The 16,406-nt window shown below is 37.8% G+C and overlaps 1 protein-coding gene across 4 annotated transcripts in view; it reads left to right on the top strand.

The window, feature by feature from the left end:
• Positions 1-16,406, top strand: part of LOC124615480 — a 107,437-nt gene that overhangs the window by 33,739 nt on the left and 57,292 nt on the right. For all 4 annotated transcript variants that reach the window (XM_047143407.1, XM_047143405.1, XM_047143404.1 and 1 more), the window contains exon 5: positions 4,478-5,185. In XM_047143407.1, coding sequence (XP_046999363.1) covers positions 4,478-5,185 — 708 coding nt within the window. The remainder of the gene's footprint in view (positions 1-4,477; positions 5,186-16,406) is intronic.

The raw sequence follows: 16,406 nt of genomic DNA, 5'->3' as shown, positions 1-16,406 counted from the left end.
TGACTGCAGCATTGCCCATTTCCACAACTAAAATTATTTTAATATTGCTTACACTGGGATGAACTTGGGTTCTCAAATTGATGTTGCGTTTGCAGCCTGACCATGGATACGTGTAAACTCTTCCCATGGAAAACTCTGGACAGTTGTAATGTAAAAGAATTTGTCTTTTACGCGGGAATCACACTGTAGATCTATCAGTTCCACCTGCATATGCACAGGGCCATTGAACAGCAACTGGAACTGTAATGGCAAATGGCCTCAAATGTAGCTCAGAAACAGATGTTAGAGTGGTAGTGTCTTGAAAACTTTCAGAAAATTGTTCCTGTAATTCTTTCAAAGCTGCAATGAATTCATCAAATTTTGCATTTTCTTTAACTCCAGAGAGTTTAGGGAAGTGGACTGCATTCTTTGTCAGAAGTTGTCCCTTCCACAATGTGCTTTTCTTTTTAAATGCATCAAATTTCCCAATCAAATTGGAAATAATTTTTCTTCTCACTTTGCAGCATCTTACTTGGAGAGTTCAAGTCCACGAAAAATGTGAGGTCCGTAGGCTGTTTCAGATCTAATTTCAATTCCTGCCTTTCATTTTCATTCAGAAATCCAGCAATAGTGGGCCTGAAATTGAAAAATCGTTTCAGGCATGCCCTCTACTTAACAAGTGAGCTTTGAAATAATATATAGTGTCTCCATACCCCATTCAGTTCCACCATAAATTGTTGAAACTGGTGATGTAATTATGCGTAAGACCTCAGAAAATTTATTGTACGTACTGCCAGTTTCATCGTGTGCTCTATGCCCATAAATTTAGCACAGAGAGCTTCTTGATGTGCAAAACAATAAATTGTCTGTCAATCATAATAATTGGTTCATATTTCATCAACTGAATCTCTAAATTCTTTGAGTATGATGTAATGCCGTGCGATAGTAACTTTGCAGTGCCCATCAGTTATGTGATTACATAATTGGTATCGAGAATTCTGAACCTTCCCTTAAAAAAAGAACTATGATAACTTTTATTTATAAAAGCATGTGGCCCAGGATCATTAGACTTGCTCCTTTTTGAGCAACAGCTACTGGACTTTTGAACTACCTTTACACTACAAGCAAATAGTGAGGGATAAACAGTGCTGCCACTGCAAAAGAAATCTCACATGCTTTGCTAAATAAACTGTTGTACTGTACATATTAGTTCAGAGATGGATCAAGCGTACCTTAGATGTAGTAAATGAAGCTGAGATGTACCAAGTAGAGCGGAGACGGACCGGGACTATACGCATGCAGCATATTGTACACGCATTGAGTTTGAAGTTTTGCATGCCATGGCCAACACTAAGAGTGAACATAAATATGAGGCAGATTTATACTACAGTTTCATTACAGATGAAACTGAATTTGACACATCTAGTGAAGGTGAAAGCATGCTGCCCTTGGCAATCACAATATATCAAATTGGAATGTAGTGATTTTTTTGTGAGATAACAAAAAGTATACCATGGGGGGGGGGGGGGGGGGGGGGGTGCATTGCGTAGAAGGAATGATTGGATCCAAAATGCAACTTTTCCTTCCTCCCAGCCACAAAGAATACCTGGTATGACAGTAAGAGATAATTTGTTTATGTATATACTGTTGATAGAAAGTGCCTTTTATCACTATTTTCTCCATTTTCTTTTCATACCGGGAGAAAGGCAGCTGTAAAGCTATTAGAGTGTACATACCTTGCTGTGGATGTGCACTCGTATATCTGCATTATCTTCATCATCACAATGAGAGAACAGATCAGACATGAATTTCCTTGCGGTACCTATCTTCACACTTTCAGATATTTGAACTGTGCATGCCATTAGCTATTAAAGTATGAATAGGGCCAATTAGTTTGGTTCCAGAGAACAGACACAAAAGTTGGTTTGCAAGTGTGTAATGTCATGAGTGCTATCGCTTTCAGCAGATTGTATCGTTATTCCTTGTGTGGTATTTGTTGTACCTTACTCAGAGTGTCCCAGAGAAATAGTCAGTATTCAGGGATATGAGAAACAATCATTCGAAGCCAAAGCTCTATCAATCACATGTCTAAAATGCATACTCTAAGAGCTATTAACACTTCTTCATCTTTGATACTATGAGCTCTGTGCTTTCCATGTTTTGAGAGGAGGTAGTCCGGATCAAAACAGGGAAAAATGGGCTCTAAAAAGCACACCTTATGAGCTATGAACACTTGTTCATTGGAAGAGATGTGTTTCACAGTAGCAAAGACAGACAAATGCTCATAGCTCTTAAGGCATGCATTTTAGACCTCACTGGTCATTTTTTTCTTGTTTTGGTCCATACTACAACCTCTCAAACTATGGAAGGCAAAGAACATGCAGTGGATGAGAGATGCGGTTCACAGTATTGAAGGTAAAGTGCTCATAGTTCCTAAGATATGCATTTTAGAGCTGATATTTACTAGACATTTTTGCTTTTGAATGATCACTCATGCCAGATCCCTGAATATTAACCATTCCTCCTGAGATACTCTGTATGTATTGTAACTAACCGGTTACTACGGGTTATTCCTTATTATTGGGAATGGAAATACTTATTGCTTATGAAATCAGCGTGAGAAGAATAGGGTCGCCACCGACTCAAACCATACAACTAATCAAAGATTTGGTCGAGTCGGAAAATAAATTAATTTGATCACAGACCAAAAACTCACAAAAATGCATACGTTGTGAGGTCGCTCACATCGGATACAATGTAATTAATAGTATTGCCCGTGCGCTGTTCACGACAATCAAACATTTAAAATAACATAGAAAACGCTTGAACACTGCATAAGATCAGCTCCCAGCAACACACCTGAAAATATGACTTAATCTAAAGCATTTGTTATAAAATACCAGAGGAGACTAATCACTGGACCTGTGCATAAGGAAACGCATTGGATGTGCTAATGGGAAAGCTACGAGGTGAGTGGCTTAGGCGCAAAAACGTAATTTCAGAACACAAGAGAAAATTGTAGATAAAATCATTTATTCCTAAACTAAGGATGTGAGGCATGTACACGATTCCTGATAACACGTGTTTTGTGGAGGCACAATTTCTAGGTATAGTGCCAAATTCCAACAATATCACATCATACAATCATGTTAACATTTTCTAAAACAAACATGCGATCGGACAGTTAGTGATGCCGGTAGCCCAACAACTATAATGTTCTACCACGTGGTTGGCTCCCCACGGACAAAAGACACGGAAAGTAAGGGAAATTTACGAGAAGGCAAGGCTCTAAATATTTAGAAAGGTGAAAGCTTATACAGGCACAGCTGAAGGCAAACAGACATTCATACAGAAGCGAGTGCTCACTTCTTATCGACACCTTTGTGTGGAGCTCTTCCGGCGGATCCAAGTCTGCTACAGAAATTTGCTAAAAGAAAAATCTGCCAAAGTTTTGCATTCCTTGCTGCGACAAGGCAAAGCAATCTTCCAGATTTGAAAAGCGAGACCAAAGGCTAACAGCTCTCCCCTCGCCAAGTAACAACGCGCCACGCGGTCAGTCTAACTCACCCTTCTTCGACTGGAGCACAGCTGTGGACGCTTCCCGTACCGGCGGCAGACTGCCTCCCGCTTCTCCAGCCTCTTCCACGCTCCGCGTGTACCAGAAAACCCCAAGATGCCATTTCCGCCACCAACCTAACGCAGGTGGATTTCTCACAAGTAGCGGAAACCTCTTTGCCGACTTGACCACTACGAGAGTTGGCTATTCTGTGCAACTGCTGCTGAATCTGTAAGACTATCGCAGACTTTCTGCAGCAGACTACGCCACCGTCTAGCAACGTGACACACAACCACATTCATTCAATCACACTACTATGAGAGTAAAGAGAATAGAGAAACGAGGAAAAGAAAGAGAAATGGTAATGAAAATGGGCTACCGGACTAATGAAAGGTGGCTACAGAACCCTTTCAGTATTATGTCCCTTTCCCCTTGACCACTCCAAATAACTTCTGTCCAGGATCAACATATCAAGCAAACAATGTTTAGCTATTTCTTGTAATTTTCTTTGTTATGAAGATATGAACAATAGTATATCTTTTCTGAATACTACCCTATATATTTTATTTGGCTGTCCATTTCTTCACCTCGAGACCTGATGAACGTATCTTAATGAACCTTTCATGTAAACATGACTTAATTACAAAATGTAATATAGAATTGTCTTTGGCTCACCTGTACTAGTCCACAGTGCAGACACAGATAATAATGTAACATGTCTACTTGCTGAAGTTCACATTAAACAAATAGGAATAATGTACAAGGAAAATGCTCACTAGTCCACACACACACACACACACACACACACACACACACACACACACACACACACACACACAGAGAGAGAGAGAGAGAGAGAGAGAGAGAGAGAGAGAGAGAGAGAGAATAACTTTTAAGCATAAAACAAAGTAGGTACATTACTTATTATAATTCTCTTTTCAGAACCTTCTAAGGAAAGAATCTCTGGTTTGACATCATGTGGAGAGCATAGTCACCTGAAGTTGGCTTCTCATGGGAATGCAAGATATCAGCCATCATCTGCGTCCACAGCTGATGCAGGGTCAAAAGGACATGTTTCGGAAACACACATGTGGAATAATTCTGTTGCTGAGATATCAGAGGTGTTTGGAAATTTGCCCACAGACTCTATGAGCAAAGAAAATAAACTAACAAAATGCAAAAGTGATAACTTGTGTAAATCTGAATATGTATTCTCTGAAGGCAATGGTTATCATGTCAATTCTGTCAAAATTGATAATAGTGAGCAGAACTATTGCAAAGATCCAAAGAATAACAATGTGAGTAAGAAAACAGTTCTTGTAAATTACCCGGAGAGTGCCCCATCGAGAGGTGTTTTAGATGAATCGCCACGGAAAGTGAATGATTATTTTACAAAACATATTAAACCGAGTGAATTAAAAATAAAACATTCTCATTCGAGAGATATCCAACCCAGGAATAGCAGTGAGCCATTTGATGTGGTGGATGAATCATGGAGTGCTGGTGTCGGAAGTCCATATTCAACTAATAATTTTAAAGATGACCAAAAAACGAACAGGACAGAGCTTTTAAAATCGTGTAGGGTTATTGATTTCAAGGAAAGTGACTTAGATAACTTTAGAGATGGAAAAGCTGCTGTGCAGTTAAATGGTAAGATTATTATCATGCATATATAATTTTTTTAATATTGTGTAAGTAATTGCATTGATCATTCATTGTTATAGTTGCAGAGATTGCTTGTGAAAAGTGTGTTTATGTTTGCAATTCTTATTTTTGTCTTTGCTCTTCACATAAAAAACTAACTTTCAGACATAAAAAAGAGCAGAGATTAGTTTTATGTTTTACATCAATCTGTGAAATGATTTATTCTTGACTAACTGAAACTCATCCTAGTGTGAAACATATATGAATACACCGTCCAAATATTTGCTGTCTTGACTTTTTTGTTCTTTCATAGAACAGTAATTCTTATAGTGAAGGAAGAAGATTTATGTAACTTCCAGCAAAAAGCAATTTGATTTCCTTCCAATGATTTTTTCTGTTTATTATTTTTAAACTTTGCTGTATCACGTCTTAGGAAGCAAATTTAAAGATGCTATTTTACTTATTTACAGTAATAAGTTATGAAATAGATAACCGATTTCTTGTCATTGTCTTTGTTTGTATTTGAACAGAAGTTAACACATTGGACAGTGCTCATTGATTCTATAAATTACAAGCAATTTGTTGCCCATGTGACAGTGTTGTTATTTTCCTTGACCACAAGAATTTCTGCCTTGGTGATTAGGCGGTTAAATTGTTGTTATTTTGATTTCTTTCTCATCAGTTTTATATTTACTTTCTCATACTGTACTACCAGCATTGGAGAACATAAGCTAGGCACCTCATTTCTCTTTCTTGAGGAATGGGCATTGTGATGAGGCAGTAGTTGAGGCTTTTGTATCAGCATGTAATAACAACTAATGCTTTCAGTCTTCCTGTGATGATTAATTGTGTCAAAAATTAAGTTGAGGAAACTAATAAATTATGGGCCACAATTGGTGGCCAGCATTTAACTTCAGGAGGCGAACTGTGTAATACTGCAAATAGGCTCATATAAAAATAGAAGTTATTCACTTTTTAACAGTCTGAACCAATAGTCCTTTCCTCAGGGCGTAGAGAAGGGTAGGTTGGGAAAGGTTAGAAAGAAAGGACAGGTCACTCAGACCCAAGGACGAGAGGGACCCACTGTAGTGAGGATGAGAATAGAAAAAGATGAAGGGTGAGGTGTCAGAGGCATCCCAAGGAAAGAACTTGGTTCCAAAAGTTAGGAGTATTGTTTCTTAACAGTACTGGAAATTTTGGCACCTGAGAGTAAATGCTGGTCAGCCTTTCAATCTCTCTGCAATTTTAACAAATTTCTGAAGTGAAGTTAATTTTACATTTTATAGTTACCATCTAGTCTTCAGCTGCAGTTATTTAGTGATGTCTTATTTCTTAAAATTCGTTTCTACTATTTTAGGTAGCATCTTAGCGTGGATAATTTTTTATCAGATCATTGGGCTGCACCTCATGTCAGTAAGAATAACAGGAACAACCTGTTTTAGTAATTTATGTATTGTTTTTGTACCCCTTCCCCCTCCTGGAGATATTCCTCCTATTCTGTTGGATCTGGAACCAATAGAGGTTTGTCTTGTTAACAGGGCATTGTCAGATCTTGTACTGGGTGTTTACATGACAGTTGTTTGCAGGATTGACACATCACACAGAACACTCCTGTCTCAGAAGCTGTGCAGTGGCTTGGGCTTTTCAGGTGTACTGTGCCTCTGTTTGGGGAAATACCACAGTTGCCAGAGTACTGGGAGCAACAGTGTTCTAATGATGGGTCACTGTCACCTACTGCGTATTTTAACAGCACAGAAGTTCACTTCTGTGGATCTTTGTTGTCCAGAGGCTGTGATAATGAGTGGGTGACATGTAGGGAAGGTATAGCACTGATAAGTAGAGGCTCTTCTTGGAATGGTGTGCCGTACAGACCAATTGTGATTTACTGTGTTGAACATCATGCTGTCCATATATTGAAAGTATGACAGAGTATCCTCCATTAACAGCCACATTGAGACAGTGTGTGGTCTTGTGTAGTTGATGTGCATTCTCTCTTATGGCTATCACAAAGTCAGTTGATACGGTGACAGTGGTTTTGTTTCTAGTTGTGACAGAGATGGGTAGTTTTCTCGGTGTTGAGTGTCTGTGCAACGCTGGTAAATGTTTAACCAGGCTAAACTCTTCCATCTATGTCATTTCCCAATGTGCCTAATGAGGCTGTTGGAGAACCTATGGTTGGAAGACCTCTTATTAATCCACGGTATGCAAGTGATCCATGGATAGTAGCAGGGCACATTATAACACATGGAGGCGATGAAGGAGCACATGGGATGTGTAACATGAAATGAGACTCAAAAGATGGCTCACCTGAGTACTGAGTCCGTGGTGGTGGTGACCGCTACTTCTTTTAAAGTGAACTTGAATTCCTCCTAAGTATACTGTTGACATTGATCTATCTAAAAACAGAATGCTTTTTCAATGTACATCTAGACACATGGGCCAGTTGAAATAGAATCATTGTCGGACTGCTGTGCTGATGAGTGGCATTGGCTGGATTCTTGATATGGGAAATTTGTGTTGGTATAAGATGTAATTTTGTTCTGTATAAGAGCAAGTGAAACTTTGCATGCCATAAGTTATGGCCGGCATTTTATTTTCTATTTGCAATAATTTACTTGTGCCATCAAAAAAATTTCTGAATGATTTGCAGATGTTTGCTATGAACTGTGCTTGTTTTGTGGGAGGTGACTGATCGTGTACTGTGTTGAGTTGCTTCAGTAGCCAAAACTAAATTTTTATTGTGATTGAAAGTAGTGAGGCAAGAGACTAATTTAATATAATTTTTTATTGTAAGAAATATTTTTTGAATATCTTAAGATTCCAAAAAATTAGCCACTTCCATCTATTAATGACCAACAGATAATGACCTACATATGGTATAAATTTTATTATATTAGGTTGGTGCATAAGTTTATAGCATATTACCATAAGTTTAATACACACAATTGATACACATAACAGAGACTTCAGTCATCAATATAGATTCTCCTCTGTCACGTACAACAGTCTGCTAACACTGGGGTAACTTTTCTATCCTGTGACTATGCAAATCGTGTGGTTTTGAGGTGAAGAACTCAAGAGTCATGTTCAGAGCGCATTTTCATACAGAAAGGGAGTTCCTTGGTGATTGTTCGATAGAGAGCTGAAAAGATGAATATCTGAGGGTTCAAAATCAGATGAATATGGTTGGTGCAGAGTGACTTCCCAACCCAATTCCTCTGCAGTGTTTTTTGTCAGTCTAGCAGGATGTGGGTGGGCGTTATTGTGGAATAGCATCACTTCATGCAGTCTTCCTGGTTGTTTGTGGATTGCATCTGCAAGACTTCTCGGTTGTTGACAATAAATGTATAAATGTCAACAGTGATGTTTAGAGCTCGTGGAAGCAACCCGTAGTGCACCACACCATCACTGGTGGCCTTTTTTTTTAGCATAAGGCTTTCTATGGGGAGCTTCTGCTCTGTTTGAGCTTAATCATTCCTTTTTCCTTACATTAGCATAAAGACACCATTTTTCATCACCAGTAATGATGCGGGATAGGAATGGTTGGTGTTGTTCATGAGCCATTTGATGACGAATGAGCAGAGATGCACATATGGCCACCTGCTGGTTTTTGCGATTTTGGCGTAGAGCATGTGGTACGCATACACTAGAGTTTTGAATCTTCCCCACTGCATGCAAAAAGTCGTACAATGGTGGAATGATCACAGTTATTCAAATTTGCCAGTTCTAGAGTACATTGACATGGATAATTGTGGATTAATATGTTTAAATGATCTTCATCAAATCTCGAAGGTCTTCCTTAATGTGGTGAGTCACTAATGGCAATATGATCCTCCCTAAAATGAGAAAACCATTTTCTTGCCATGATCTGTCCAATGGCACTATTCCCTGAATGGTGCAAATTTTTCTGGGTTCCTCTAGGGCTGTCACTCTCTACTGAATTCAAAGCAGAAAAATGTCAGTAATTTTTCCACTTGGCACTTCATTTTTGCCATCCACAGCTCCACTTGCTATCTCCAAAAGACAATATAATGCTCCGTAAACTCAAATAGCAGCAGTGAACTATGAATAAAAAACGACAATTGATAAATAAACCCCCAGCAACTGGATTACCAACATGCAAAACAAAAATGTTATGAACTTGTGCAGCAACCTCATATTAATTTACTTTGCTGAGGAATGATTCCAAGTCCTTGAGAATGTTGGAGCAGTGAGTTTGACTGTTTGCTTTGAAGTGCTGTTGGCCTGGTTTTAGACTCTTAATTTATTACGTGGTTCAGGTATTCAGCTATTGGTAGGAAAGAAGGTATATTTCTGTAAATAACACTAGAGACCATTTTTCTCCAGCATGCAAAGTTCTCTCTTTAGATGTCTCGTGTGACTTTCCTCGGGAAGTTTAGGTTATGTCTCCTAAATAATAGACACCCCCAGAAGCATTTTAAGCTGATTGTTCTAAATAGGGCTGAAAAAATTTTGTCATACTATTTCCAAAATCATATAAGTACATTTATAGAGCTTGAAAGATGAATTTAAACCATTGCTCCTTTTCAGTCCTCATTAAACAGATAGTTCCAAATAGGTAACTTTCAAGTATATTTTTGTGAAATGCTTTCCTTCTGAAAATCTAAACCATCAATTTTTCTGCTTCTGGAATCTGGATCACAGGATTCACAATGACTAACAACTTTAGATTATGTTAGCTTTCTTATAACTGGTAATCACTGGAATTTGTCCTGTTGAAGGATGTCCTACAAATGATGCATAAGAAGTAACGCTGCCATTTTCTGGATAGGCATTGGAACTATGCCAGGTACTTTTTGACACAGATGTGGTGGAAATGAGCTTCTGTTTAAGAGTCATTGTTGGCAGAATAAGACTGTACCATTCTTGTGACTTGAGTTTTGTGATGACAAGGATATCATTGAAAATCATGCCTTAAGTCACACTTACGAGAATGAACTTCACCTACTTCATGTTCACTTGTATTCCTAATTTTTTAAGCTGTTGTGGTACCGAGCATATCCTGTAATTAGACCACTTTAAAAGCCTCATTGTTCAGGTTTAGGCAAAGCACAATGTCTGTATCATCTTAGGGCATTAGTGACCATCCCTTCACTTTGAACAGTACGCCTGCAGGAAAACCAGAAGTATCAGTGTAAGATCGAAAGAAATGTCTCCTACAGGTGAGAGTATTAAAATCCTAATGGTAAACTGCCAAAGCATTCGTAACAAAGTGCAACAGTTGGAAGCACTAATGAAAAGCAGTGAAGCTCAGATAATACTAAGTACAGAAAGCTGGTTGAATTGATAGCAGTGAGATTTTTGGTGAAAATTTAAGTGTATATCGAAAGGATAGGCAAATGGGGAAATGGAGATGGTGTATTAGTTGAAGTAGACAAGCAGCTCAAATCCCCCGAGGTAGAAATTGAATCTGTATGTGAGATTGTTTGGACAAGACTCAGTAACAGGGGTGGGCGTAAAATAATTGGATCCTTCTGTCACCCACCTGACTCATCCCCTGATGTAATCGAAACTTCAGAGAAAACCTCAGTTCACTTCTACATTAAGTTCCCCAGTCATACTGTAATCATCAGTAGAGATTGGGAAAATTACAATTTTGTTAGTGGTGTGCGTGATAAGAAATCCTGTGAAACTTTACTAAATGCATTCTCTGAAAACTGCCTAGAATAAATAGTTAGGAACCCCACTCATGATGGAAATATATTGGATCTAATGGCAACAAATAGACCTGACTTCTCTGAGGGTGTTCACATCGAAACTGGTATCAGTGACCTTGATGCAGTCGTGCCAACAATGATTATGAAAGTAGAAAGGACAACTAAAACAAGCAGAAAGATGTATATGTTCGGCAGACTTGATAAAAAATCGGTAGTGTTTTATCTGTATGAAGAACTTGAAACATTCAGCAGAGGTCAGGAGCTTGTAGAGAAACTCTGGCACAAATCTAAAAGAATAGATGACCACGCACTGGATAGATATGTATCTAGTAGTACAGTTCATAATGGTAGGAAACCTCCATGGTATATAATCACTGTAAAGAAACTACTAAAGAAACAGAGATTACTGCATAATAGGTGCAAAACAAAATGTCGGTCTATAGAATGAAACTTCTTCAGCTGCCAAGAGAGCAATGTGTGAAGCCTTCAGTTACTACCATAGCAGAATATTGTCAAGTGACATTTCACAAAATCCAAAGAAATTCTGGTTGTATGTAAAGGCTGCTAGTGTCACACCAAAGTTAGTGTCCAGTCCCTAGCGAATGAGACAGGAACTGAAATGGAGGGTAGCAAAGCAAAAGTTAAAATGCTTAACTCCGTTTTCAGAAGTTCCTTTACAATGGAGAACCCAGGTGAAAAGCCCCAATTTAATCCTTGTACCAATGAAAAGAAGAATGAAATAAGTATTAGTGTCAATGGTGTTGAGAAACAGCTGAATTCTTTAAAATTGAACAAAGTGCCAGCCCCCAATGGAATCCCTATCAGATTATATACTGAATTTGTGGCTGAGTTAGCCCTTCTTCTTACTGTAATCTGTTGTAGATTCCTCAGACAAAAAACTGCCCAGTTCTTGGAAAAAGGCACAGGTCACACCCGTCTACAAGAAGGGTAGTAGAAGTAGTCCATAAAACAACCATCCGACATCCTTGACATCGATTTGTCATAGAATCTTGGAACATATTCTGAGCTCAAAAAGAATGACCTCCTCCATGCCAACTAGCATGATTTTCGAAAACATTGATCATGTAAAACCAGCTTGCACTTTTCTCACATGACATACTGAAAGCTTTGGATCAAGGCAACCAAAAAGCATTTGATGCAGTACAACATCTGTGCTTATTGTCAAAAGTACGATCATATGGGTTATCAAGTGAAATTTGTGACTGTGTTTAGGATTTTTTGACAGGGAGGACAGAGCATACTATCTTGGATGGAGAGTCGTCGACAGATGTAGAAGTAATTGTTGGTGTGCCCCAGGGAAGTGTGTTGGGACACCTGCTGTTCACCTTGTATATTAATGACCTAGCAGACAGTATTAATATTAAAATCAGGCTTTTTGCAGATGATTCAGTTATCTATAATGGAGTACAATCTGAGAGAAGCTGCATAAATATTCAGTGAGATCTTGATATGATTCCAACATGGTGCAGAGATTGGCATCTTGCTCCAAATGTAGAGAAATGTATAATTTTGCACTTCACAAGACGGGGGGGGGGGGGGGGGGGGGGGGAGAGACAGAATTTGTAGGGATATAAAATTGATTGAGCACATAGGTTCAGTTGTGGGTGAAGCAGGTGGCAGACTTCAGTTTATATATACTGGGGAAATGCCATCAGTCTCCAAAAGAGATTGCTTAGGAATCACCCATGCGACCCATCCTAGAATATTGCCCAAGTGTGTGGAACTTTTATCAGATATGACTGACAGTGGATACTTAACTTGTACAAAGAAGGGCAGCAAGAATGGTCACAGGTTTGTTTAATCCGTAGGAGAGGGTCACATAGATAATGACAGAACTGAAGTGGTAGACTTTTGAAGACAGACTTAAACTATCCCGAGAAAGTCTGTTAACGAAGTTTCAAGAACTGACTTTAAATGATTGCTCTAGGGGTATACTATAACCACTTACGTAACACTCGCACACGGATCGTGGGGATAAGATTACAATAATTGTTGCAGTCACAGAGGCACTCAGACAGTCATTCTTCCCGCGCTTCATACGTGAATGGAACGAGAAGAAATCCTAAGAACTGTTACAGTGGGATGTAAGATATAGATATTAAGAATTTCACCTCCTGAAGGCCACCCATTGTGTCTCTATTTTATCAAGACTGAAATAGTTTGATAATGGGGTGCAAATGTCTGTGTCGAATACCACTGGAGTCGACTAGAAGGTTTTAGTTTCTGAATAATTAATAAACTTCCGTATTCAAAGGTAACAAGTAACCACACTGTAACTCAGATATACTGTAATTAATTACCTGGGAGTACAGATTAAAAAAAAAAATGGTGGTAAGAGCTACCTTTCACTTCAGTAAGTATTGGAAACTGAATCAATGAATGAGTAGTTGGAGCATGGAGGTTGGAGCACCATAATTGGTTGTTGTCATTGATTGACTAACTTTACACATGCTATTGTTGCTGTTTAAGGTATTCCTATAACTGTAGTTTTGATTCTTGTTGGCTATTCTGCCACAATTTTGAAACTTCAGGAATCAGTCTTGAAGTTAAGAGTTCTCACCTTTAATACCAACACAGTTTTCAAATGAGGAACTTCACTACTACTTTTGTGTTGATGCAGACAAGTTATTAATACATTTATTTCATTGTTGATAATGAGCTGCTACAGCTGAAATCAGTTAACACATATCATAGGTTATGAACAAATTGAAAATAGAAAATGTTAGAGAATATGTGATTCATTTGTGAAACTTTCAACTAGAGCAAATTTTCTCCACTTTTGACAGCACCAGTTTCATCAAATTATCATTGACAAACAGTAACTTTTAACTGATTCTTCTGTCAAATCTTGGTAAGGCAACATAATTATAACTGAAAAGCAAAATATTTTATATATTTACAGAATTAATTTATTTAGTTAACCAGCTTACAGAGTTTATCTTGTAAGGTGAAAGCAGGTTAACTAAATAAATTCATTCTATAGAATGTACATGTTATTGTGCTTTCGATTTATAGAGCAACTGTATTTGTAATGTAAGTAGTAAAATTTATTCAGAAGTGAACCACACACTAATAGATAATCGAGAGAGAGAAAAAGCAAACACTCTTATACCTTGAGGTTTAGGTTATCATTTAAAGCACAGTTCAGTGATATGACTGAAAATATCAATTCGCTCACCTAAACGTCTATAATTTTATCATAACTTAAGTTGGGTTGCTTATTGTGTTCTAAAAATTATTACCAAAGCAATCATCAGTCATTGAAGTCACCAGTCTATGAAAGGTGAATAACACTAGTTAACAAATTTAAAATTTTTTTCTGCATCTGGTTTGTGAATGGGTGGATTTGCCTAATTTTTGGGGTGCTGAATACACTGGCAAAATCAGTTTTTCTCTATGAGATCACATTTCCTAGATACACAGCAGAATAAAAAAATGGTAACAGAGGAAATTGTCACAATTAAGTCAAACAAAAGTACACATTCAGAACATTTGAAATCAATACTATTTTGTATGTATATATGGGCATGATGCCAATAAAAGGTCCAAATTAGTTCAGAAGCTATTTCACCGTTAATCGTCTCTGGTTTTTGAAAAATACGATGACGGCGCTCTTCTTTTGTTTGCCGTTTCATCACTTTCCCTAACAAGATCCCAGCAGTAGTCGCCCATCATTGAAGGGTTCCAATGGTCTTAATAATTGTGTTCCATGGTAAGAATGTCTTAGTGAAAGCGGTCACCATTCTCATCGCTTACGGCTCCCAAATTTTCTGAAATGAAATCAAAGTGAGAATGTAAAAAGTGAATTTTAAGTGAAATTCTGCATCCCATGTTCTTATAGTTGTCCAACAAATCATTCACAATGGTAACATAGCTTTTCTTTTCTGTTGCCCAAAACACCCTTCACAATTGCTGTAAAACAAGACCAAGCAGCTAATTGGATACCTGTGAGTTTGGTATCAAAGGTTGGAAATTTCAGTAATTTTCCTGTTTGTGGTCCAACAAATATACCCCTTTCAGCTTTGCCTTACTTAATTTTGGAAACTTTTCTTTTAAGTGATTGAAGGCCTCGCCTTCTTTAGATATGAAGGGGAGGCAAAATGATTTTATCGGGCTCAACCAATGGGGTATTGTTCACATTTATGTTTCCAGGAACATATGACTTCCTTATAGGCCATTCCTTGATTGTATAGTGGTTCTTGGTGTCCCCAAATGCAAAAAAAAAAGCAGAAGTATTTCGTGAATCTAGCCTGTAAACCTGTAAGGAGTGTAACAACTTTTAAATCACAGCAAAGCTGCCATTCATGATCCTTATATTTGATTGCCTCTAGTAGCAAAGCCATGGTTTCATAAGTTTCTTTCATGTCTACTGCATATGCCAAAGGTACCGATGGAAATGCATTGCTTGTATCTCTCCTTTGCAAATAAAAAACAAACAATTAAACATCAAAACAGAAGAACAGCAGAAAGCGAAATACTGAATACGAAAAATAAAAAAAAACTTTGAAAACTCAAAAATGGTATGTGCCAGAACATTTTGAAAGGTATATTCAGATTCTACATACCAAAATACACACTAGTTGATGTATCACATCCCAGATGCAAAATGGCTGTTGACTAGTGTAATGTTTCTGATCATAATTTGTGATTTAAAGCATCATGTTGATGACTCCAGATGTGTTTGTCACATTATTTCATCTAATTTAATGAACCACTAGAGAACGAAAGCAAATAATCTTACTTGGTAAGCTAAATCAGAGTCTTTGAATCTGAGATATAATTTTTTACATTCAGAAGAGAGCTGATGTATAGTACTACACACTGCATTGACATCTCGGAATCTGAGAGATCATTTTTTACATTCAGTGTAGAGCTTTTATGTAGTACTACATATTTCAGGGACATAGAAATATAAAAAAAAATCTAGGACAAATATTTAAGATCATAATTAATCTGGAATAAAATGGCAATACAGTTCTAACTACAGGAAATTGTTGCATAATTTGTGTATTTATGATGTTGGCATACTCTATATCTCAGTGCATTAGGTTTTATTTTATACTTCCAACCCGTTTCCCTCTTAACATTTTCTACCTATCTGACACACAGAAGCAAATATACTTTTGACTGACACTCTTCTCTTGAGCCTTTGATTTTAATCTTTCTTTCAGCTTAAAGCTACCAACTTTCAAGCTTTAGACCATGCATTTCAGAAGCTAATGAATGAGATTGTCAACAAAACACATAAGAGGTTATCAGCTTGTAAGCATTTGTCTTATTCTTAATTCAGTTATATTGGTGCAGAGAGTGCAAAATTTTGTGCAAAGCATGCTCTGAACTGCAGGATGTCATTCTGAAATAGTGCCTTGCTGGCTGCACGTTACATCTCTAAATTTAGACCAAGTGTTTCAAAATAACCTCAGCAGGTCAGGCCCGTAGTCCTAAACACACCTTGCTAGTGACAGTGACTGTTACCACAATATAAGCTGGAAAGTGGTATTAGCAGTGAAGTTTGCATGTGCAACTCT

This window comes from Schistocerca americana, chromosome 5, assembly GCF_021461395.2.
Source record: "Schistocerca americana isolate TAMUIC-IGC-003095 chromosome 5, iqSchAmer2.1, whole genome shotgun sequence".
NCBI lineage: Eukaryota > Metazoa > Arthropoda > Insecta > Orthoptera > Acrididae > Schistocerca > Schistocerca americana.
Note: the sequence above shows the minus strand (reverse complement) of the source record. Positions and strands in the feature narration are given on the sequence as shown.